The sequence below is a fragment of the Camelus dromedarius genome, chromosome 4, assembly GCF_036321535.1.
Source record: "Camelus dromedarius isolate mCamDro1 chromosome 4, mCamDro1.pat, whole genome shotgun sequence".
NCBI lineage: Eukaryota > Metazoa > Chordata > Mammalia > Artiodactyla > Camelidae > Camelus > Camelus dromedarius.
The window spans coordinates 10,029,836-10,052,565 of record NC_087439.1 but is presented as its reverse complement, the minus strand read 5'-3'; the positions used below and the strand labels follow the sequence as shown (position 1 = coordinate 10,052,565).

The 22,730-nt window shown below is 47.5% G+C and overlaps 1 protein-coding gene and 1 long non-coding RNA gene across 2 annotated transcripts; one reads left to right on the top strand and one right to left on the bottom strand.

Annotated features, from left to right (window-relative positions):
* Positions 1 to 455: 455 nt before the first annotated feature.
* On the bottom strand, positions 456 to 10,720 carry LOC135321203 (uncharacterized). The gene is made up of 3 exons (XR_010380768.1): positions 10,670 to 10,720; positions 1,661 to 1,997; positions 456 to 1,563 (listed from the first exon to the last, which is right to left on the bottom strand). It is a non-coding gene; the product is annotated as an uncharacterized LOC135321203 (long non-coding RNA).
* A 541-nt stretch (positions 10,721 to 11,261) lies between these two features.
* On the top strand, positions 11,262 to 21,745 carry NIFK (nucleolar protein interacting with the FHA domain of MKI67). Its single transcript, XM_031451250.2, has 7 exons — positions 11,262 to 11,424; positions 12,551 to 12,688; positions 16,435 to 16,543; positions 18,220 to 18,431; positions 20,242 to 20,304; positions 20,436 to 20,504; positions 20,953 to 21,745. Exons 1-7 carry the CDS (start codon positions 11,320 to 11,322, stop codon positions 21,133 to 21,135), a joined length of 879 nt encoding a protein of 292 aa, XP_031307110.1. The 5' UTR covers positions 11,262 to 11,319; the 3' UTR covers positions 21,136 to 21,745.
* Positions 21,746 to 22,730: the final 985 nt, after the last annotated feature.

Sequence of the window (22,730 nt, the reverse complement as noted above, 5' to 3'; positions counted from 1 at the left end):
TAGGGGGTGGATGCCCATTCGCTGAAGGGCTGAGCGAGGGCAGGATGTCTGGGGGTGACTCAGTGTAACTCTCTGCTTCGTGCCCCTCCTCCTCTCTCTTCCCCCCTTCTCTGGTTTTTGCAAGCGCATGCTGCCCCATCCCTCTGATAAATGGCCAGGCCCCTCGCACAGAGGAGGGCCATTTTCAGGGCACTGCAGGGAGCTGTATAGAGCCTTGTTCTGCCTGACACCTTTATTAATCGCTCGGCCCGGAAGATAAACAGCTTGTTAATTAAAATTGCAGATGTTGCTAAATTGGGAGGTGTTCTGATTATTCAGTCCCAGGAAGATAGAATGGTCCCACACTGGGCCTCGGAGGGGTCGGCCCGGGCTGGGCCAGGGCCCGGGGGATTGGGCCCGTGGTAACAGTAAGACTCCTGGGCTGCTTTTCTGCACACTTACTCTGTGCCGGGCACTGTAGGAGCCGGGAACCAAGGGCCTGGGTGCCAACTACTCATATCCTGGGTGTACTGAGTAAGTTTCTTCCCTTTTCCAGGCCGTGTTTTGCTCATTTCTGCAAGCCGGGACCCCTTGTGGCTGTGGCCTTTGTGAGCTTAGGTGCCGTGACCCTCACTAAGTGAGGGAGAGACCTCATTTTCCAGTTCAGGGGGTGGTCAGCACCCACTGCCCCAGCACAAATCTTCCCCCGAGAGCCTCTGTTGGCAATTGGGGAACAGCTAGGAGACCTGGATCTTGGTGTGGGAACCTAGGGGATCTGGTAGGTTCGGGTAAGTTTGAAGAAGCAAGTGTTCACTGTTTATAGAGGTGTGGATGTCTAGAAGTCTAGGAGATTGGGGACGTGTCTGGGGGGTCTGATGGTTCTGCGAAACTGGGCTCTAAAAGGTCTAGAAGGATCTGAAGATGGGGGACAGTTTGTAAGGGTTTGTAGAATCTGGGATCTGAGGATCTTGGGACTTAGGGTCTGAGGATGGGGATTTGGAAAGGCTGGAGGTGCTGGGAAACTGGGAGGTCTGGGGGCCTGGGGATCTGGATCTGAGGATTTGCGGGGGCAGGAACTTATGGAGCCTTGGGCCATTAAAGGGTCAGCGACTTATTGTCTGGGGCTCTAGGATGGTTAGATTTGGGAATCTAGTGTCTGGGGGGGTCACTGGATCTGGAGGTTCCAGAATTTAAGGATGTGGGAGTTTAGGGGAACAGGGATTCTGGGGTCTGAAATCTAAAAGCGTCTGGGAGTTGGGGGTCTGGGAAGCCTGAGACTCTGGAAGAGTTTGAAGGTGTGGGGGTCTGGAGTGAGAGGCAGGAGCTGAAGCTGAATGTGGCTCAACGTCACCGCCTAGTGCTCCTTCCTTCACATTACAGCCAGCCAGGCAGTGGTGAGGACTGGAGCATCTCCAGTCCTCATGGAGTCTCCTCTCCCTCTCAAGGCCTGGAACATCCCAGGTGCTCAGAGCACATCTCTGCAGAATCTCTAGGTTTGCAAACATGCAGTGACACTCCTCCCTCTGCAGGCGGGGACTGTGTCCATCTGGTTCACTGCTGTGGCTCCAACGAACAGAACAGCACCTGGAGAGCGGTGGGCAAGCAATGAATGTTTGTTGAACAAGGAAAATGGCATTTTAAAAGTAGCTCATCTGACCGACCGGGGCAAAGCTTAACACACCTGCACGTGCGCAAGCAGACACACGCTGCTTCGGAAGTCAAGCATTGTGTAGTTGCTTCATCGGAAAGGGATCTTGGAGATGCTGTCCTCAGATTCTGCCCTGGACTAAGGACTGCCCAGAAGGCAATGCTCTTCCCATGCCCCCAGCGTGTCTGTGTCTGGCTGAGTTCAGAGCCTGTGGCCCCCGCGTGGCTCACGTGACAAGTCTTAGGTTCGGTGCTACTTTCTGAGCTCCTGGTCTGTGCAGGACCTGGGTCTCTGTGCTCCAAACACCAGGATGAAGGTAGGCCTTGGTCCTCTCTCTGGAGAGCTCACCGGCTGGGAGAGGAGACAGGACCTGCAAACAGGGATCGTCCTGGAGTGTGAACTGGGCGGTGACAGGGTCAGGCTGAAGGCACACGGGTGGATCGGAAAAGAGGGGGTGGGACTTGGGCACATCAAGGAATACGTTTCCTCACAGGAGCGACAATACCAGAGCAAGAATTTTAGGTTCAAAGAGGGGCTGTGTGTATAGTTAACAGCACAAGCAGAGATTTCCTTGCAGTCACAGCAGAACAGCGCTGGGGGTTTGGAAAGGCCTGTTGTGAGATGGGAAGGGGTGAGATCCTGGAGATGACGCTGAAGGGAAGCAGGGTCCAGGCCCCCAGGGAAAATACCCTGGAGGCAATGGGGTGGGACACAGTCGGAGAATTCCTTTGGAAAGAGTCCTGGTTGCTGATGGGAAGTGGATGAGTCGGGAGGCTGGAGGCAGGGTCAGCCAAGAGGCTGCCACACAATAGAAATAAAAGCAAAAATAAATAAATGAGACCTAATAAAACTTATAAGCTTTTGCACATCAAGGGAAACCATAAGCAAAACAAATTGACAACCTACAGGATGGGAAAAAATATTTGCAAATGATGCGACTGACAAGGGCTTAATTTCCAGAATATATAAACAGTTCATACAACTTAATAAGAAAAAAACAAACAACCCAATCCAAAAATGGGCAGAAGATCTAAACAAGCAATTCTCCAATGAAGACATACAAATGGCCAACAGGCAAATGAAAAAAATGCTCAATATCACTAACCATCAGAGAAATACAAATCAAAACTATAATGAGATATCACCTCACACCAGTCAGAATGGCTGTTATTCAAAAGTCCACAAACGATAAATACTGGAGAGGCTGTGGAGAAAAGGGAACCCTCCTACACTGCTGGTGGGAATGTAGTTTGGTGCAGCCATTATGGAAAACAGTATGGAGATTCCTCAAAAAACTAAAAATAGATTTACCCTATGATCCAGCAATCCCACTCCTGGGCATGTATCCAGAGGGAACTCTAATTCAAAAAGATACATGCACCGAATGTTCATAGCAGCATTATTTACAATAGCCAAGACATGGAAACAACCTAAATGTCCATCGACAGATGACTGGATAAAGAAGTTGTGGTATATTTATACAATGGAATTTATACATAAAAAGAATGAAATAATGCTGTTTGCTGCAACATGGATGGACCTGGAGATCATCATTCCAACTGAAGTAAGCCAGAAAGAGAAAGAAAAATATCATATGAGATCACTCATATGTGGAGTCTAAAAAGAAAAAAGACACAAATGAACTTATTTACAAAACAGAAACAGACTCACAAACATAGGAATAAATAAACTTTTGTTACCAGAGGGAAAGGGGAGGGAAGAGATAAACTGGGAGTTCAAGATTTGCAAATACTAACTACTATATATAAAATAGATATACAACAAGTTTCTGCTGTAGAGCACAGAGAACTATATTCAATATCTTGTGGTAACCTATGATGAAAAAGCATATGAAAATGAAAGTGTATGTATATGTATGACTGGGACATTATGCTGTATAGTAGAAACTGACACAACATTTAAAACTGACAATACTTCAATTTTTTAAAATGTGCTCAGAGTTATAGGAATGGCTATCAGAAGAGGTCCTTCCCCCATGTGGCTGTACCTTGTACATAACCAATAGTTAGAGACATTTCCAACTTGGGCCATCTGTTGGATGGCAGGAGGCTAGAGGTGATGGATCTTAGATTCCCCAAGGGAGGTGCACAAGGGGAAGAGGGAAAGAAGAGGGAATAATAGGGTTACTTATCTCTGAATCTAATTAGGAAGGTAATTGGCTAAAGGCGCTCCAGGGAGAGCAGAAGATAGCAGATTACAACTATCTGGGGGAATAGCAAAGCAAGTCCTAACACTTTAACAGGTAGCCAATTAGTCAAGGATTACTTATTTTTAAGTCTGTGGAATAGAAGCCTCAGGTCTGAGAGGGGTTCATGGGAGAATTCGGGATGTCCAGATTCTTGCAAGTCCTCAGGTTCCAAGGCTTTCTTTACTTGGGTATGATGAACCCAAGGGGTGACTCCCTGTAACTTCAAGGCAGACTGAGTGGTTAAAATGACTAAGCATGGCCCGTGTCATTTAGCTTTGTGGGTTTCCAGCCTTCTGAGTCCTTAGGTATTGCCAGGTATTGCAAGGGGTAAAGAACCGAGTCTGTGGGAGCAGGTACGACCTGGTTTCCATATGCTGTAAGGGCCTTTCTTGTTTCTCTGACCTGGACGACATACTGCAATCATTCCACTCCACAGAGGACTGAAGGCCTTTCTTCCTGGGGCCTGGGGAATGGGTCTTCCATACGTCAGCTCACATGCACTTAACTTTAGTTTCTTTGGGGGCTACAGGCAAATGCGGAGCAGCACCACAGCTAAAGAGGTTTAGCCAGCTTTCATGAACCTCCGGGCAGAGTTTAGCTAAAGTCCTCTTAAGGGTCTGCTTGGCCCTCTCTAATTTCCCTGAGGATTGGTGCCTCCGGGAGGAGTGTAATTTCGATGTCACACCTAGAAACTGACTTTGTCACTCGTGACACAAGTGCTGGTCTGTTGTTGCTCTGGAGAGACTTGAGAAGCACCAAACATGGGAATTACTTCCTTTAACAGAGCCTTTGTTACCTTTACTGAGGTTTCTATCCTCGCTGAAAAGGCTTCCACCCACCCCGAAAAGGTGTCAACTAATACCAGGAGGTACCTGAAGTTTCCCGTTATCCTGGGCATCCCAGTAAAATCTACTTACCAATCTTCTCCTGGAAACGTTTCCCCCATTTGTACCGGTTTTATTTTAATAGTATGGGGAGGCCTGTGCTTGGATTGTCGGCCGCATATATAGGGCGGGTTTTAGTTACTTGGTTTATCACACCCCTCCTTTTGGTGGTAACCATGACCTCAGTGAACCAATCATAACCATACAAAGCCTCCTTCCCATAGTGAGTGCTCTGATGAGCCTCCCTAATTGCGTGATATGCCACAGCCCTGGGGATGAGGAAGTGGCCACATTGCTTGGAATACTATTCATAATCTTTGAGGTCCTTTCTATTTCTTTAACTTCCTCTCTATTTCCTTCTCGATGGATGTTGGATAGTATGTTGAAGGGTCAGGCTTTTTAGAGATTAGTGGCATTTGATGAATTTCCTGTTTTGGAGCCACCTTCCTGGCGACTGCATGTGCCCTTTAACGGCTCCTGCGCCAGCCCTCTGGTGTCCTCTGCGGTGCACTGCTGCCACCTGCTGGGGAAGCGGTGCAGCCTGCACGCGTCTGAGTATCAAGGGGCCATACTTAACCTGCTTATTCCGAGGTTAGTTTACCTCTTTCTTCCCATATTGCCCCAAGGGAAGATGGAGTAGTGCAGGCATATTTAGAGTGATCAGTGTTTTAAATGTGATCAGAGTTTTTCCCTTTTCGAGTTCCAGGGCTCTTTGAGAGCTATAAGTTCTACCTTCTGGGCCAGGGCGCTGTTGGCAAAGCTTTGGAGTCTGGCCGACTGGAGTAAGCTATACTAAGATTCATTGCCCCACATTCATTTTTCCTGCATCATCACTATGCATGTGTCTAAACCCATACATTTGTACAGCCCAAAGTTCAACCATAATCTATTCAAATTCAGTTGTTTAGGGTGTAGCAGTGTCGCAGGATGGAATACACAATGTGACAGAATCTAACTGTATTAGAAATGGGTGGAAAAAACTCACAATCAGTGGAGGGGCAAAAGGTGCTGACCTAAGTTAACTTTGGAAACGAACAGAATCATTTTGCAAAGGCAAAATGGACCATTGTTAAACTGTGAGCTTTATATTATAAAGTTCTTCCCAGGGTGTAGTAGCTAACAATTCTGAAACCACTGTGCAGGTAACCTGCAAAAGGGAAATGAGTTGATAAAGGGCAGATGGTGGAAGCCAGGCTCCTGGCTGTGGGAGTGGGAAGTCACAAATAAGCAAGGGGAGAGCCTTGGCCCTCATACTGCTGGATCTGAGCTTCCTGGGCAGATGGTGTGGGAAGTGGACTGGCCAGGGGAAGGCACAGATCTTTACCCTGGGAAGGCCCTGCAGACATAGGAACCTCACACCCTTCCTTCCCCCAATACCTGCTGGAAACACTCACATCTCTGAAATCAGGCAATGCAGCTTTGAAGACATTCTTCCCTCCAGGCAGAAAAAGGAGCATGAGGGTCTTGCACTATCCACAAGTTGTCCCAGAATCCAGGACCTGGAGGGTGGAGCCAGGATGAGGCACCTGGGTCTGACCAGCAGGTGGCAGCAAGGAGGATACCAGTCCTGAGGGCAGGGGTTCCCTGGCATCTGTGAGCCCGGTGCCCTGATGGGATTCACTCCTTTTGGGGATGTGGACGGGGCCTGCAGTGTTTCTGTTTTCCACCTGAGCTCCTTGGATGAAGCCAGGACGGCGCTGGGCTCAGGGGTCTTCTGGTGGTGTTTTGAGCTCTGACACAGCGGCTTTACAAAGGAACAGGAGAGTGAAGCTGATCACCTGACGTCCACTCCTCTCTGGCTCTGAGCTGCTTCCATCAGGACTGCAGTCCCCTGCAAGGAGTTTGCTGTAACCCAACTGCCCCCATCAGGCCTCTCCCCTTCCTCCCCGGACCCCTCTCCCAGGCCAGACACATCTGTCCAACCACTGCGTTGACCTTTGAACCTGTTGTCTTGGCTGTTGACCCTTGACCTCTGACCCCCAACCTTTTATTCCAGCCTGGGCTCACCCCCTCCTCGTGCTCTTCTGACACCCCCTCTCTGTTCAGCATTCCTGCATTCACGTCATCTCTCTGTCCCCCATATCCACCCAGCAAAGTAGGTGCTAAGAATCTCCGAGCAAATCAGAGCACGAATGGAGACAAACCCTCTCTCCACCTTGGGCTCTCGGGGCCATGGGCAGGACGGGGATATCGGGCTCCCCCAGACCATCCAGGAGGCCCAGCGTGCCTATCACCTCACTTACACCCAACACGGAGAAAAGCTGGGGCCAAGGGCCAGAGGGCGCTGGAGTAACGCAGGGTGGGGGGATGCTGGGTGGGCAAGGGGAGGCACAGAGAGTGCCCTGTAAGACAGTGTCCAGGCAGCCAAGGTTCGAGGAATAAGGATGCCCAGGAGGGGCAGAGGACAGAGTCTAGCCTGGGCACCACCCCCTGCTGGACCCTGAGCTGGGGTGAGAATCGGGACAAGGCTGGGCCCCGCTGGGTCTACTCCTCATCCAGCAAAGGGGAGAAGAAAAGATAAGAAAACCGGTAGAGCTGACTGCATGAGCGCCATTACCTGGGCCTCTCTGGGGGATGCTGACATGTGGTCACGATGGTCCTGGGAAAGGAGAGTGTGGGCTGGGCATCAGGTCTGCCTCAGACCCCAGCCCTGTTCCTACTGCTGTGTGACCTGGAAACTTTCCCCAACCTCTCTGCACCTAGCTTTCCGACCCTGACTCAGGACCGCTGTGCTTGGAACACAGTAGGACCTCTACCAGAGGAAAAAGCCGGTCGTCCCAACATAACCTTTCCTCTTATGTGCCAAAGCAAAGCCCATGTGCCACACATCACCAGAGCTGATCCCTGACAAGCAGGGCAAGTGCAATCCAGCAGCTCCTCCTTCCTGCCTGATGCCTTTCCCCCTCAGACAGTGGCTCAGAGCAGGTCTCAGCATCCCAGCAGTCCAAGCTGAGCTTCTGTGGGGGATTCCCTGTTCCACACAGTCTGGTCTCCAGGCCCTTCCAACAAGGAACAAGCGCATATGCTCAATGTTTTAGCTGCAAGTCCTCCCTTTACAAATTTCCCCATCACTTCTGGGCTGGGAGATGTGAGTTCCAGAGCTTGATCATTCGAATGATGACTTCGGGGAAATTATGCCTGCCCATACAGCACTCCTCAGAGCCCGCCTCCTAGAAAAGGGGTTAGTGACCATGGCCACACACAGTTTTATCAGAACACAGGCCCACCCCCGACTATTAGAAACACATGTGAGAAGCAGACTCCTAAGTGCCTGGACCCCTGTCATCCAGAAAGCAGAGGTCAGAGCAACAGGCTGAAGGGGAGAAAGTACTTTCAGATCATATGTCTGAAAAGGGGTTAACACCCAAATATATAAGGAACTCCTACAACTCAACAGCAAAAAAAAAAAAAAAGAAAAAGAAAAAAACGAAAAACCAAGCAATTCGATTTTAAAAATGAGCAGAGGAACTGAATACAGTTTTCCAAAGAAGACACAGGGCCTGAAGGAGATGGCTGGGGGGCACTCTCCCCAGAGTGAATATCAACACTGTGGACATTTTGGGCTAATTCAAGGGTGAAATTATAGCTCATTTAATAGCACTGCAGACCTGTGGTCCGTGGTACATTTTTGCAAGTTCCCTGAAGGGCAAGAGAGAGGAGACACAGAAGACTGGTTGGGGGCTGTGGCCTGAGAAGGGGAGTGGGGGTTACAGAGTCCAAGTGCAGAGAGAAGAGAGAGACGGATCTTGGGCTGTGTACCTACAGGATTTTAATTTATGCAGATGTCAAGAATGACAGCTGGATGGGCCAGCTCCACTGAAAGAAGGACTTGTTAGCTACATTTCCTAGGAGGACGGGGCACGTGGGGGAGCACCAAGTTTGGTCAGGGGGCAGAGGCAGGCATGGGGTAGGGCTGAAGACATAGCCTGTGTCTGTGTGTCCCAGGGACAGGCAGGGCAGGGCAGGCCAAGCAGCTCAGGACTGGCCAGTCTGAATACATCTGGTGGACTTCGGGCTCCAGGAGTGGGCAATGCTCATGCTCACTCCATTTGAGAAGCCTTGGGTCACCACCTGATCCTCTGGGGGATGTGAGGGGAGGCCAGGAATTCGTGGAGGGGGTTAGGAAAACTGGAGACAGGTTCTCCCAAAATTGTCTGTGTGTTGTCCTCCTGGCTCCCCTCCCCTCCAACCCCAGGATCTAGGAGAACCATCAAGGATTCATCCTGCAAAGGAGGGGGTGTCCACACACACACACATATGTATGTGTGTGTGCCAAGGGAGGAGTTTTCAGGGAACCACACAACTTGGTCTGTATCCTGTGGAACTGGGGGACACATAGACCACTACCTGACCCCTTACTCAAATATCTAACTTTGAGACCAGCCAAGAGGCCTGTCCTGCAACAATGCAAAGAGGAAAGTGCATCTCCTGCAGCAGAGACAGAAGATGCGGCCCTTCCTAAAGGATCAGGTCCACTGACAAAGGCCCTTCCAAGGGGAGCACCTGGACCCAGAGCGGCCCTCAGCAGGTGGGTGGGGCCGCTGGTAGGCAGGCTGAGCAGCAGCAAGGATACACTCAAAAAGCGCGCTGGGAGGGATAGAGCTCGCAACCCCGGGTGCGCACCACAGGGCACCTGCCCACCTAGGAGCCCCTTCCTCCCTCTCTCCTTTCAAGTGCTGGGGACCCAGAGACAGAAACAGATGCATGGCAGAAAGTGGAGCCCAGAGGGACGTCAGCTGTGAGCTGGGGTGGGGGGAGATGTTTGGTACATAGATTTTGAACATCTGGAAAGGCTTCTAGTCACTGATATCTGAGGAGACTTCGCCGAGAATTCACCTATAAAGGAGCAGGAAGAAGCCCTTGAAAAGGGTCCTGAGAAAGAACTGCTCTGGCCCCACACTCCTGGGAACCCAGACCATTCATGAAACAGCTGTAAGACAGCAATTAGTACAAAGAGCTGACCTGGGCTACGGGGACAGAAGACTTCCCTGAGGGGTGACAGTCCTCCAGAGCGACTGGGGTGAAGGCGAGCAAAGTAGCTCCCAGAGGAAACAGGCTGGCCCATCTGAGCAGGCCATCCCCACCACGCTACTTTCAGGCTTAGCACCACCCTTCCCGCACACACACCCAGGCCCCAGCCTGACTCCAATTCCATCCGTCCCAGAACACTGTGTGGACAAAGAATGTCATCCATCACTTCAGTAAACAAGGGATGATGACCATCAAGCCATCAGCCACTGCAGCCACCCCTCCCCAACCACACACACTCAGGGGATTCAGGACAGAGAAGGACCGGATACTGGCCCTAGATAGTTAAGGTGCATACCTTTTTTTTTAACTGAAGTAGAGTTGATTTACAACGTTGTGTTAATTTCTGGTGTACTGCATAGTGATTCAGTTATACATATATATTCTTTTTCATTACAGGTTACTACAAGCTGTTGAATATAGTTACCTGTAAAGTGCATCTCAAAGGAATAATTTCAGATAGTCCAGACTCTTGCATCTTCCCGTACATGCAAAAGTGCTAGATTCATTAACTTAAAATGTTTGGTTTTCTTTAATTAACAGTAATCCTTTGATGTTTGACAACCTGGGTTTTTTTGTGTGTGTGTTTGCTTTTGTTTTGCAAAAACTCCTGTACATCCCTTCTCCTCCCTTACCTCTTCAGAACAGTCCCTCAGAGCTGTCTGAGAGGCTGTATCCTGAGCTTAAGTCCTCCGTAAATTCAACTAATAAAGCATTAATTACCAACTTTCGGCTGTGCATTTTTTTCAGTCGACAACCTCCCCAGATCAGCCAGCTTGAACTAGCGCTTTTGCCTCCTCTTCCCGCCCTCTGCCACTCACCTCCCGCCCTTCCTAGAACGGAACTTGAAGGTATTAAACAGCCACAGCCTTGCTTAAAACCCCGACACCTCCTTGTATATACAATAAAACCCAAGCTTACACTTTGATAAGCAGAGCCCTGGCGGTCCAGCCGCACCCTTGGTCCTCTGTCCTCACAGAGCTGCGACCACACTGGCCAGTTCCTTCTTTCCAGCCCTAAGGACACTGTCCCTGTGTCCCCGGGTTCTCACGCCTGCTCTGCGGGCTCCCGGTCTGCACACACCGCCCCCTCCAGCCTTCCGGCCTCAGCTCCTACACCACCTCCTCCGCAGGCCTTCCCAGAGTGTTCCTCTGCCCCACTGGCTCTTCTCCCCCACGCACAGCGCCAGCCACCCCCTTAGTCGAAAGTCCCCAAGAGCAGCAGCACAGGAACAGTGGATGAAAGAAGGAAAATAAAAAAGAATTAAAGAACGGTTAGCACGAGCACTGTTTTGGAGTTTATTTTAATCTCTACCCCTCCTTGAAATTGGCTGGCCGCAAGGAGTTGTGAACAAGTTACCTTTTGTCATTTCAGGCAGGTAGCAGGTGTGAGGGCGCGGCCAGGCACTCAGCCGGCAGGGGGCGCACGAGCTCGCAGGCCACGCCCGGCCCCATCCAGGCCCCGCCTCCGCGCCGCGCTCCAAGCTCCGCCCTCACTTCCGCTTTGGAGAAGCTGAGGGCCCAGCACTTCCGGGCGTCCGCGTGGAACGCGTCGGCTTGGGAGTTTACAGAATGGCGGCCTTCTCTGGCCCGGCCAAGCCTCTCCTGTCCCTGAACCCGCAGGAGGACGACAAGTTCCAGAAGAAGGTGGCGCAGGTTCGCCGGCGCGCAACCAAGGTGAGCGGCCGCCGCGGCCAGGACGCCTTGGGGCGGCGGCGGACGGGGTCGGGCCGTGCGGGCCTCAGCGTCCTCCGCGGACGGGCGGCCCCACAGCCGCTCGGCAGACCTCAGCCGCCCTGCTGCGGCCGAGCCCCCAAGTTGGGGGTTTGTTGCCGGGTCAGCGGTTTTGAAATACCTGCTGCCGAGGGGCCTTGACACCAAGTTACATTTGCCCGGGTTTTAGCGTAAGACGCACGTGTGGGGAGCTTAGACAGTCTTATGTGGAAGGACGGGCGCGGGGACTGAGATGCTGGAAGGTGGGTCGGCGTCCTGAACGTTGACAGACGTTTAAAAGCGTTGGGTTAGTGGGTGAGAGTGAACGACGTCTGCGTACAAAGTTCAAGAGCGCGTTTATGTGGAGTTCCTAGGCCGGAGGAATTTAAATCACGTGTTCAACGATTTCCTTGCTCATCCATCGGTTCAGCGTGTAGTTACTGAGCATTTACTCTGCCCTGGCTCTGATCCACTGCTTGACATTGTCCTGGTGGGGAAATAGACAGTAATCAGCTAATTCTTTTTTTTTTTAATTTCTTTATTGAAGTATAGTCAGTTTACAATGTTGTGCCAATTTCCAGTGTACAGCATCATGTTTCAGTCATCCATACAGATACACATATTCCTTTTCATATTCTTTTTCATTTTAGGTTACTGTAGGATGTTGAATATAATTCCCTGTGCTATACAGTATAAACTTGCTTATTTTATATATAGTAATTAGTGTCTACAAATCTCTAACTCCCAATTTATCCCTTCCCACTCCCTTCCTCCACTGGTAACCATAACTTTGTTTTCTGTGTCTTAAACAGCTAATGCTTTAGTTGCTGTTGTGGTAAGTGGAAATACAGGGTAGATTCTGGATCTCTTGTCTTATACTGAGAACAAGGACTTTTGCAAGTTTTGTTGTAATTTTTTTTATTAAAAAATTTGGGAGAAGAGAGTAATAGCTCGGTGGTAGAGCGCCTGCTGAGCATGCACAGGTACTGGGTTCAACCCCCAGTACCTCTATTTTAAAAAAGAAAGTAAACCTAATTCCCGCCCCTGCAAAAAACCCTGAACAAACACTTTGTCTGGTGTGCATTTTCAGCGACAGGTGAAAGAAAAACCTACTCCTGGAGTAATCTATGTGGGCCACTTACCCCCATGGCTTTACGAAACCCAGATCCGAGCGTATTTCTCCCAGTTCGGCACTGTTACAAGATTCAGACTGTCCAGGAGTAAAAAGGTAAGACATCTGTACTGAATTAGATTGTTTTTATTTTCCAAAAGTATTTCCTCCTTGACAGTTTATGGAATGTGTTCACGTGTTATCACTTATCATACTTCGCTCCAGAAAGGGTTTGGATCAGGTCTAGAACCTGAAGTGGCCACAAGAGCAAAATCAGTATTCCTGAAAATGTTTGTTCCACTATATATATTTTTTTTAAAAAGGTTATTGCCTTAAGTCCTCAAATTAAATTGACAATCCTGTTAAATTAATCTTGCTCATCCTGTGGCTGCTACTCCAGGTGTGCATGAACTTCAGTTTCAGGAACAGGTTCATACGTCTTCCTCTGGTTGACTCTTCTTGCTCTGATGTCTGGTGTCCCTAGGGCAGCACAGGTCTGTCGAGTGGGTGGTTAAGAACAAGGACACTGGTTTGAGGCCTGGTTCTATGGGTTACTGGTTGTGTGATTTGGACAGCTTACATACCTTTCCATACTTCAGTTTTCTGATTTGTATGATACAAATAAAATAGCACCGACCTCCTAGGAGTATCAAACAGAAGATGAAATGAGGTAATGAACATGTAAATGTTACGGTTATATCACACCTACCTCCTACTAAAGGTTTGTGTGGTTTGTTTCTTTTCTTCCCACACACATACTTTTTTTGGTTGTAACCATAGCGCTCTTGTTATAGGAATCTCATTAACACAGTTTTTCCACATTTTCCCACTTGAGTTGTAACAGATCAGAGTTAAATTTAGATTTGATTTGGCATGTAAGGGGATAGGATGCATCCATCATCTGCTAGTTAGGTATTAAGTTTCATGTTATCGAGAACGTCTCAGCATTAAAGAGAATTTTAAGTGCCCCTGGTGTGTTGTCATTGCTGTGCCCCTCTGCTTGATGTTCTGAAGTTTGTTTTACCACCTCCAGTCAAGCATGAGGGTTTTTTTTTTTTTTTTTCAGTTTTTCAATCTTACAGGTGAAGCTGCTGGGAACATTCTTTGTGCAGGTGTAGGCACCTTGCTCTAGAATCATATTTTTCAGACTTTTGATCCACACTAAGAAATAAGTCTTACAGCACAAGCCAGCACACATGTATATGTACATAAACGTAACTGAAGTAAAAGTCCCGTGAGGTGATACTTTACTTTGCTATTCAGTTTTTTTAAAGATATTTTTCTGAGCTACTAAATTGATTTTGTTGCCCTCTAAAAGGTCAGACTCTGAGTTTGAAATATAATGCTTTACAGCATATCTTTGTGATGACTGAGACTAGAATGCTGGTGGTCTTTAGATGTCTTATTCTTAGTGAGGTTGAGTATCGTTGGTTTATCCGCCATCTGTGAACTGCCTGTTCATATTTTTGCCCTTATTGCTACCTTTTTTGAAAGCTCTTCTCCCTCATCATCTGCCGCGTGTTATTTTGTAAATGTTTTCCTGTGTTGCAGTATAGTTGCCATTTCCCCAGCTTTGTGTTTTGAAAATGTCTCAGGGTGCCCAGAAGAACAGTGTAATGAGCACCCCTCCCCTGCATTCACCCATTGTTACTGTCCTGACATGTTAGCGTCACCGCTTTCCACATCTAGAGAAACATGCACGCCTCTTCGTTCTGTTGAGCCTGTGAGGAAAGTGGCAGCCATAATGCTTTGATGCTAAATGCATCGGGGTAACCCTGCTAAGAACAAGGACATCCGCTGCGTAATCACAGTGTGATGACGCACCCGTTCCCCCACCGTCCCCTGCAGTCTCCCTGGTCTGGGATCTGTCAAGGTGTGTGTGTGGTGTTTAGTTGTCCAAGCTCTTCATCCTGACTAGAACAGTCTGTGGCTCTTTCTGCTTGTTCTGTTATTCTTGTCATTGGCTTCTTTGAAAAGAAGCTCTGGCCAGGTGTCTTACATAAAGCCTGCTCCTTGATGAGATGCACTCTGATGTATCATTTCCAGCTTCGCTGCAGCTCCCGCCTCCCCACTTACCCCAATTTTGACTATTCGCATGGTGTTTCCAACATTCTGGGAATCCTGGGTAAAGGTTTTGGTTTTTTGGACACTTGATAAGTATTTTCATATCACTTTTCAGAAGGTTCACAGTGTGGTACATTGAACTGGATTTCATAGTGTCTCTTACACTCCATCTTTCCCTACTGATTGAGAGGTGGGATTTTAGAAGGATTGTCAGACATGTAAATTTTTACCAAAATTGCCCTCTTGCAGAAAACTAAACTTGAGTCTCGGACACTTGTTACAACCAAGTTGTTAGTGGTGCAGCTGGTGCAGAAATGAGCCCACTGGCTCCCAACCCTGTTAAGCCAGGCACCTCTTATGTGGTTTCTTCTAGAATCTCATCAGCAATTCTGATCCATATCCAAGAGTATGTTGTTTAATACAGGATTGGGAGGTGTTTCTAGTTGTCATCACTGAGAATTGGAACTGCAGAGGAGGAAAACTTTTTCTCCTCCCCTCCTAGATTCTCTGGCTGGGACCCTGTAAACTGGACTGACAGAAGATGGATTAATGAGAGTAAAACAGACCCCGAGAAAGTACGCTTACACATAGGAGCGCTCAGAGATGAGTGACCCGAAGGGTTGGTTAGAACCTGGGCCTCCACAGCAGCTTAGCAATGGAGCGAGGAAGTTTTGGAGGAGGAACCAGGGGGGAGGTGCTTTGGGTTGGTTGGGCTGCACGTCGATGGAGGCCAGTGATGGATACGGTCTGCTTCATAGCCTTCGTAGTGCAGGCTGACTTTTGCCTTTCTGCTAGACGGGAAGGAAGACACCTTTGTAAACTGAGGTCCTGCTGGTAAATAAGGGCAGGGCAGAGAACTCTTGTATGTTTCCCAGTGGTCTTCAGCTCAGAATAACCCAGAATAACCCAGAGTAACCCTGGGCCACAGGAGCAGGTCTGGAGCGGTGTTCCCTGCCGTCTTGCAGGAATACTGAGCACCTGACAACAGCGTGTGGGGCACTCGCGGGTTAGTTCATGTCTTCACAGTAACTCTGTGAGAGTGGCTAGTTTACTCCCATTTCATAGAAAGAAAAACGGGGGCTTAACATTCCTTACCTAAGTAAGTGTCAGAGGCAGGACCCACACCTGGGCATTCAGACCCTCGAATTTGTGTCACCAAGATCGGCGAGAAAATCCACTTTGTGTTGTGGTGTGGAGGCCAGGAACCCAGGACACGCATTTCAGACAATCTTGGCACTGGTCCTTGGCCCCCAACTATGAAGACAACCAGTTACTACTTAGTAAACATGAAAGTGAGTGCAGTACTTTACTGACTAGCTTGGAGACACTGAGCAGTTAATTTCAGTTCAGTCGTTATGTGTGAAATGGGAATTACATTACTTGCTTTCTTTGTGAGGTGTTACACTGGCTCCTGGTACTGTTGATAGGCAGATAACATGCCTACCAGTGAGAAGGGTAGCAGGCAGAGGACTGTGGGGTCAACCACATGTCCTTCATGACGGGGTGTTGCTGTGGTATAAATCCCCAGTGTAATTATGTATTTATTGTATGTAACCAAAATTCTGGGAATACCCCCTAATCAGTGGCATGTTCAGACTATTTTGGATCCAGTTTTCCCCATATCATTTCCCACACTGTGGTTTGAAGTTGGAATTAAAATGCCATAATGTTATTTGAGAAGGGGTCTAACGTACGTCGTATAAACTAATGACATGTTAGAAATTTAATGACATGTTAGAAATTTAATGACACGTTAGAATGTAGTTGTTCTGCTTTTTATGGTGGACTTTCCATTGCAGACTGGAAACAGCAAAGGCTATGGCTTCTTGGAGTTTGAGTCTGAAGATGTTGCCAAAATAGCTGCTGAAACAATGAACAACTACCTTTTTGGTGAAAGACTCTTGAAGTGTAAGTTCTCATGTTTTACCTGTGGGATCACATGGACGCTGCTGCTGATCGGGGCAGGCAGGGGGGGGACACGCTGCTCAGCTCCGTGGGTGTCCCACTTCCTCCTGGGGTGAGTGCCTTTTCCAGACAGGTTCTGGTTGGGATTTCTGAATCTTCTAGAAAGGGCTCTGTTTTTATGCTGAGACGGAACTGGGACAGGTGACTCAGGTGAATAGGGGGCATCCTGAGGGTGAGGATTAAGGTGAGGCCTGAAGATGAAGTGACAGTGGGGCCAGGTGGAGCGGTGGGGGTGGAGGCTGAGACCGTCCTGGCTGCATGAACGGCAGTGGTGGCTGCGAGGGGCGGGGAGCAGAAGTGGACGGAGGGAGGTCAGGTTATCAGAGGCCTCGTACTACCTGGGAGTTCGGAGCATATCCCGAGGACAGCAGGAGACGGTTCATGGGGTCTAGACAGGTAACACGCGGGGTTAGAGTCACACTTCAGTCCGACTGAGTGGCATTGGCTGCAGCTCGCACACAAGAGAAGCCGTGGGGAGGAGAGGAGTGGCGGCACCAGATTCGAGGTTCCTCCTGCAGAGAGTGCAGCTGCCCACCAACGCTGCGTTCCCAGAGCACCCCCGTCTGGAGCTGGTGCCTCCGGAGGCAGAGCTGAGTTTCTGGCCTCCCTGTGCTTGTGATGGGTGACCATCCTAGTGCCCAGGTCACACGCATCTGCTCACGCACTGCAGAACTGCCCAGGTAGCCTCTCTAGCTCACTTCCCATTGCTGTGAGAGTCCCAGGAGCCTCGTTGAGGTCCTGAGTTCCTTCACACGTTAGAAACATGGCTCTGGCCAGGATGAAGCAGGCTGGGTACATGACCCAGGTATCAGGGGCCACATATGAGAGATCAGTGCTGTGCTGCTGTAGCTGACTCTTGAGAGGTGGTGCAAAGGTTCTGAACTCTCGTGTCACTGAGATTAGCCATGTCTTCCCTTTTTTTTTTTCTTTATGAGAATAGTTTATCTTAGAGGTCATGCCAGGAAAATATTTGCAAGGAGTGGAGGCGTGAGACAGGGGAAGGAAGTCAGGAAAGGGTATGTTAGCAGGCAGGTTACCACTTGCGCAACTGGGCTACTTCCTGCTGGTAATGCTGGGAGACAGTTATTCCAGCTGACAACAGGGCCCTGGGGTGTTTGTCTACCAGCTCCCCATCTATCACAGGTGGAGGGTTGGGTCCGTGGGTTTTGGCTCCCTGCATGTCACACCCAGCATCCTTCCAGAGCCAGGAAAGGGCCCTTAAGCAGGAAGATGCTAATAAGCAGTGAGCTGCCTCAGTCCCAGGCAGGGGCCCAGAAGATTGGAGCTGGAAGGGAGGAGCTTCTGTCACACTGGGCCCCTTAGCTTCAGCAGCCCTGGAGACCTGAGGCACCAACACTCCTCTGTAACGCTCGTCTTGTCCACTTCTGCATCCTTGCTCCTGGAGCCAGCGGGTCCTGGTGCGCAGGGAGTGTTTGGTAAATAATTGTTGACTGTGTGACCTTCCTCTGGGTACCTGCTTCATTCTTCTCTCCATTTAAATAGGAGATGCCTCCTTTTGATTACGCTGTGAGGAATCACACGGGGAATTCTAAAGGTAACATTAAAATCCTTTCCCTCCTACTTGGTTGAAAAATTTTTTCTTTTCTTTTAAACTCTAGGTCATGTTTTACCACCTGAAAAAGTACATGAAGAGCTTTTTAGAGAGTGGCATATGCCATTTAAAAGGCCGTCATACCCAGCAGTGAAACGGTATAATCAGAATCGGACACTTCTTCAAAAGCTGCGGATGGAGGAGCGATTTAAACAAAAGGAAAAATTACTCAGGAAGAAATTAGCTAAAAAGGGAATTAATTATGATTTCCCTTCATTAGTAAGTATTTCTTTACCAAGTGTCTCTTGCTTTGTACCTCACCAGTTATAACGTTTATGATTTTATGTATAAAGTATCTAACATACTAGATTTTGACTAAATCTTTAAAACATTACATTGTAGGTCTTTCTTTGTAAGTTTGTCAGAGCAGATCCTATTCTCCACTATACAGAAAAGGGAACTCCTGATTTGTAAAATTTGCTGATTTCTAAAATTTTCCTGATTTAATAATTTTAGATTATTGAAGTTAAATCCTGTTTAAGCAAAACCCATAATGCTTGAAGATTACCAGTAAAGGTGTTATTACCAGAATTAAATGTTTGGTTTATTATTTGTTATCAGTAAACACCAAGACTAAATTGACCATCCTTTTTATGCCATCCTAGTTAGGTTTTGTTTCCTGTTCTTTTAAATTAGAAAGATTGCTAAAGTTTATGTCAGAATTAACCAGTAGGCTTCAATTCTGTGAATTAAATATAGTTGAAATATAGCAAAGCTGCTTACATGAATGAGTAACAGATTTTCATCCCATTTATTTCCTTGCTTATTCAACAAGGAGACCATGCTGGGTCTTCCGCAGTTAGGAGAGCTCTGCATCTTCTGCCACAAACCAAGAACGCGGTCATCAGGGTGTGGGGAGTACAGGTGGAGACCCTATTTGTTTTCTTGACTAAATCTTGAGATTGTTTTGGGTCTTCCATAGACCCTATCAGCTTATTTCCTAAAAGCTACTCAGTTGGTGAGAAATGGTATCTATTCCCGAGTTTATTCAGTCTTTTAACCTCATCCAAAAGCTAGAAGACTGCACTGCCGTCCTTGGGCCTCATTCCTGGTTGTATTGATTTATTTTCTTTTTGATTGAAGTGTGGTTGATTTATGATACGATATTAGTTTCAGGTGTCCAACATAGTGATGCAGTATTTTTATAGATTATACTCCACTTATAGTTATTATAAAACATTGGCTATATTCCCTTTGCTGTACACTGTATCCTTGCTTATTTTATACATAGTAGTTTGTACCTCTTAACCCCCTACCCCCTTCTTGCCCCCCTTCCCTTCCCCCCACTGGTAAGCACTAGTTTGATCTCCGCATCTGGGAGCCTGTTACAGCTGAGTAGTAGTCCATTGGGTGTATGTACCACATCTTCTTTGTCCATCTGTTGACATCTCGGTTGCTTCCATGTCTTGCCTATTCTATATAGTGCTGCTGTGAACATTGGGGTTCGTGTATCTTTTTAAACTAGTGTTTCCATTTTCTTCAGATATGTACCCAGGAGTGGAATTGCTGGGTCATGTGGTAGTTCTGTTTTTAGAACTACTGTTTTACTGTTTCCCATAGTGATTGCACCACTTTCCATTCCTACCAACAGTGTAGGAAGGTTCCCTTTTCTCTGCACCCTCTCCAGCATTTTTTGATGATGGTGGCCATTCTGACAAGTGTGAGGTGACAGGTATGGCCTGGTAGTGACAGATGCCTGCATCATAGTTCCTGGGCCCTGACCCTCTGGTGAACCATTCAGGAGCTGGAAAGGCAGGCACGCAAGAACTGCCTCCTGTAGCCCATGTGTCGCCTGGTTGGACTAAACCAGCCAGGACAACCTCCAGGGCCTGCCTTCCACCCTCTTCCCAGATCCACCCTTCCAGGATGCTGTCCGTTACTTAGGATCATTCTAGATTTTTCTCTTTAAATTGAAATGCTCTGTCATCTAGGGAGGATTTACGGATAGTAAGTACAAGGATGCAGTGGTGAGTTTTAAAATGTAAATATATGAGACTGCTAGTTTATAACTTCTTTATGTTTCCTTAAGATTTTACATAAAAATGAGGAAAATGCTTCCAACTCAGATCTTCGAAATTCCAGAAAGCGCCAGGTAAATTTTTCATTTCTCGTATTACATGTCAGATATTAGAGGAAGATAAATGGGGAAATATATTCAAGGCTGATATATTCAATAGGCAATAAGTAACACAGATTGATGAAGTCTCTTAAAATTTATCGAAGGCTTTACGCGGGAAGAAGAAAGAGGCTTCAGTCACTCCCAACACCCCTGAGAAGACTGTGGATAGCCAGGTACAACTACCCTCAGTATTCTGGGCATATTGGATATTGCAGTTTGAAAGAGGAAAAGCAGTTTCTGCTATCACATTGTTGAAATTACATTTAATCTTGTGACTTTCTGGCAAATCCTTACTGGTGACTCAGGAGATACAAGTTTATTGCCGTCTTTACCTTTTCAGCACAGTGAAAGAGTCAGCAGAGGGAAATGCGGCTGCTGTCTTTATGAAAGTAGGGTTAGGGCTTTCGACCCAATGCCTGACCGTGAGCATACTGTGTTCCTAAATTGTGATTCTCCACATCAAGTGTGAAAAGCACCCGAGCTCTTGATTTTGTGCTGCTGTATCCCTGAAACATGGAGATAGCATGCATGACTTGTAAAAATAGAGGAGAGGTACTGAGGGGGCCATTCATAGCATCTCCCCACATTTATGTGTTGTAACCTTTGACTTGTTGAATCCAGGGCCCCACACCAGTTTGTACACCAACATTTTTAGAGAAACGAAAATCCGAAGCAGCTGCAATGACTGATGATAAGGATGACGAAATCGTCTTCAAGCAGCCCGTGTCTGGTGCAGAAGAGACACCAGCGGCTCAGACACCTAAAGGTTCAAGGAAGAAAAGACGAAGAAAAGCCAATCAGTGATTCTGAATGTAGTTCTTCTGAAACATGTAATTTTACTTGCATTTAACTAGATAAATGGAATGCAGCCAGTAACAAAATTTTTGGAGGAAAAAACTGTTGATTCAAGTCAACAAGAAAGACAGTCTAATTTTAGCTTAATTTACCTGCCCTTGCTGAGGTCCAGGGTGCCTGCCAGCTTAGAGCCAGGCCCACACTGCCTTGTGCTGGTCTCCTCTATAGTTTTTTTTTTTTTGCATCTTTCTTAGCTGTCTGGCTACTCTGCCTTAATAGAAGTTCACTAGTTTAAGTACTGAACTTTGTTACCATCAAATAAATAAAGTGAAATCTTGCTTGACCATCTACATGGTTCTCTATTAGGCCAAGGACATTTAACCCATCAGATGGCTGAAGCTGGAAGTTAAATGATGTGGAGAGTGAGAAGGCAGTGCAGGTGTTAACAGAGATCACTTATGTATATATGATCATTTTTACTGATGTTCGATTAGTTTGGGGTGGGCTGGCATGGATTAATTAATAACCACCATTTTGTGTCAGTTCTCATCAGTCTGGAATTGTATTTCAAGATTGAAGCGGTGACCGCCAAATAAACTTTTTCTATGTTTTGTTTGTATGCAAGTGTGAAGGTGGGACTTGGGAGTCTTGAAGTAAAACAGTTGGTTTTCGCCTTCTTGGGCAAAACTTTAAGTTTCTGATGCCCTTGAAGTGTGCTTTTGTATTGGCCATTCAGGTTCTTTAAAAACTTTCATCGCCACCAGTTTTTCATGTAATATTTGTTAAATATTTAATTTATAAGATACTGAGCCAGATGTTCTGATACAACATGTGAAACAATTGGTTTTACGTATATGCAGAGAACGTGCTTTACCCCGAGAAGAGTAGCTGGCACAGAACATGTTCAGTATTTGTTGAATGAGTGACAGAGCTCCTCTTCTCTCTTTGAACCATCTCTGGACTTGACCTGGAAGCCATCTGGTTTACCCTTCCGGGAAGGCACCAGCTGAGCTTCTGCGTGCAGCTGGTCATGTTTTATCCCATGAGGGGCACGTGCAGTCACACACACATGTACAGCAGGGTGGGCTGGTAGTGCCCCCTCCCTGACCTGCAAGTGTGCAGGTGGGACTTGGGACCTGCCAGCTGGCCAGGCCACCTACACAGGGTACACCCCCCTCCCTCGCCATCATCACTGAACGTAACATGCAGGGGAGGTTTAATATACCCCAGGGGATTTCACTCCCTGGAAGAGTGGTTCTGTCTTTAGCATGTATCGTGGCAATGGGTATTTCTTTTAAGAAATGGAGCTTCTTATAAGAAGTATGTATAAAGAATGTTTTCCTGTGGACTAGAATAGGATCTTCAGAAGAAAATCTGTTAAGATGGAGTGGGTTTGATTTTCAGATTTTGTAGGGAGGAAATCAGGCAGGAATCAAATGGAGGCCCCCTCAGCCAATAAAATTTGCAAGTTATGCAGTAATATGAAGCAAATAAGGTGAAAAGATAAATTGTACAATCAGGACGACCACAGCTATGTAAAAGTGCATTCTTAAGTGGGAAGTTAAAATATCCTGGAGGCGTGAGTGTGTGTTGCAGTTCTATAT

Bases quoted from the DNA above. Each gene is read 5' to 3' on its own strand.
- NIFK (XM_031451250.2), top strand. From the start codon at position 11,320: ATGGCGGCCTTCTCTGGCCCGGCCAAGCCTCTCCTGTCCCTGAACCCG. The intron at 12,689-16,434 runs GTAAGACATCTG...TTTCCATTGCAG, and splicing joins GACTGTCCAGGAGTAAAAAG to ACTGGAAACAGCAAAGGCTA. The intron at 20,505-20,952 runs GTACAACTACCC...TGTTGAATCCAG, and splicing joins AGAAGACTGTGGATAGCCAG to GGCCCCACACCAGTTTGTAC.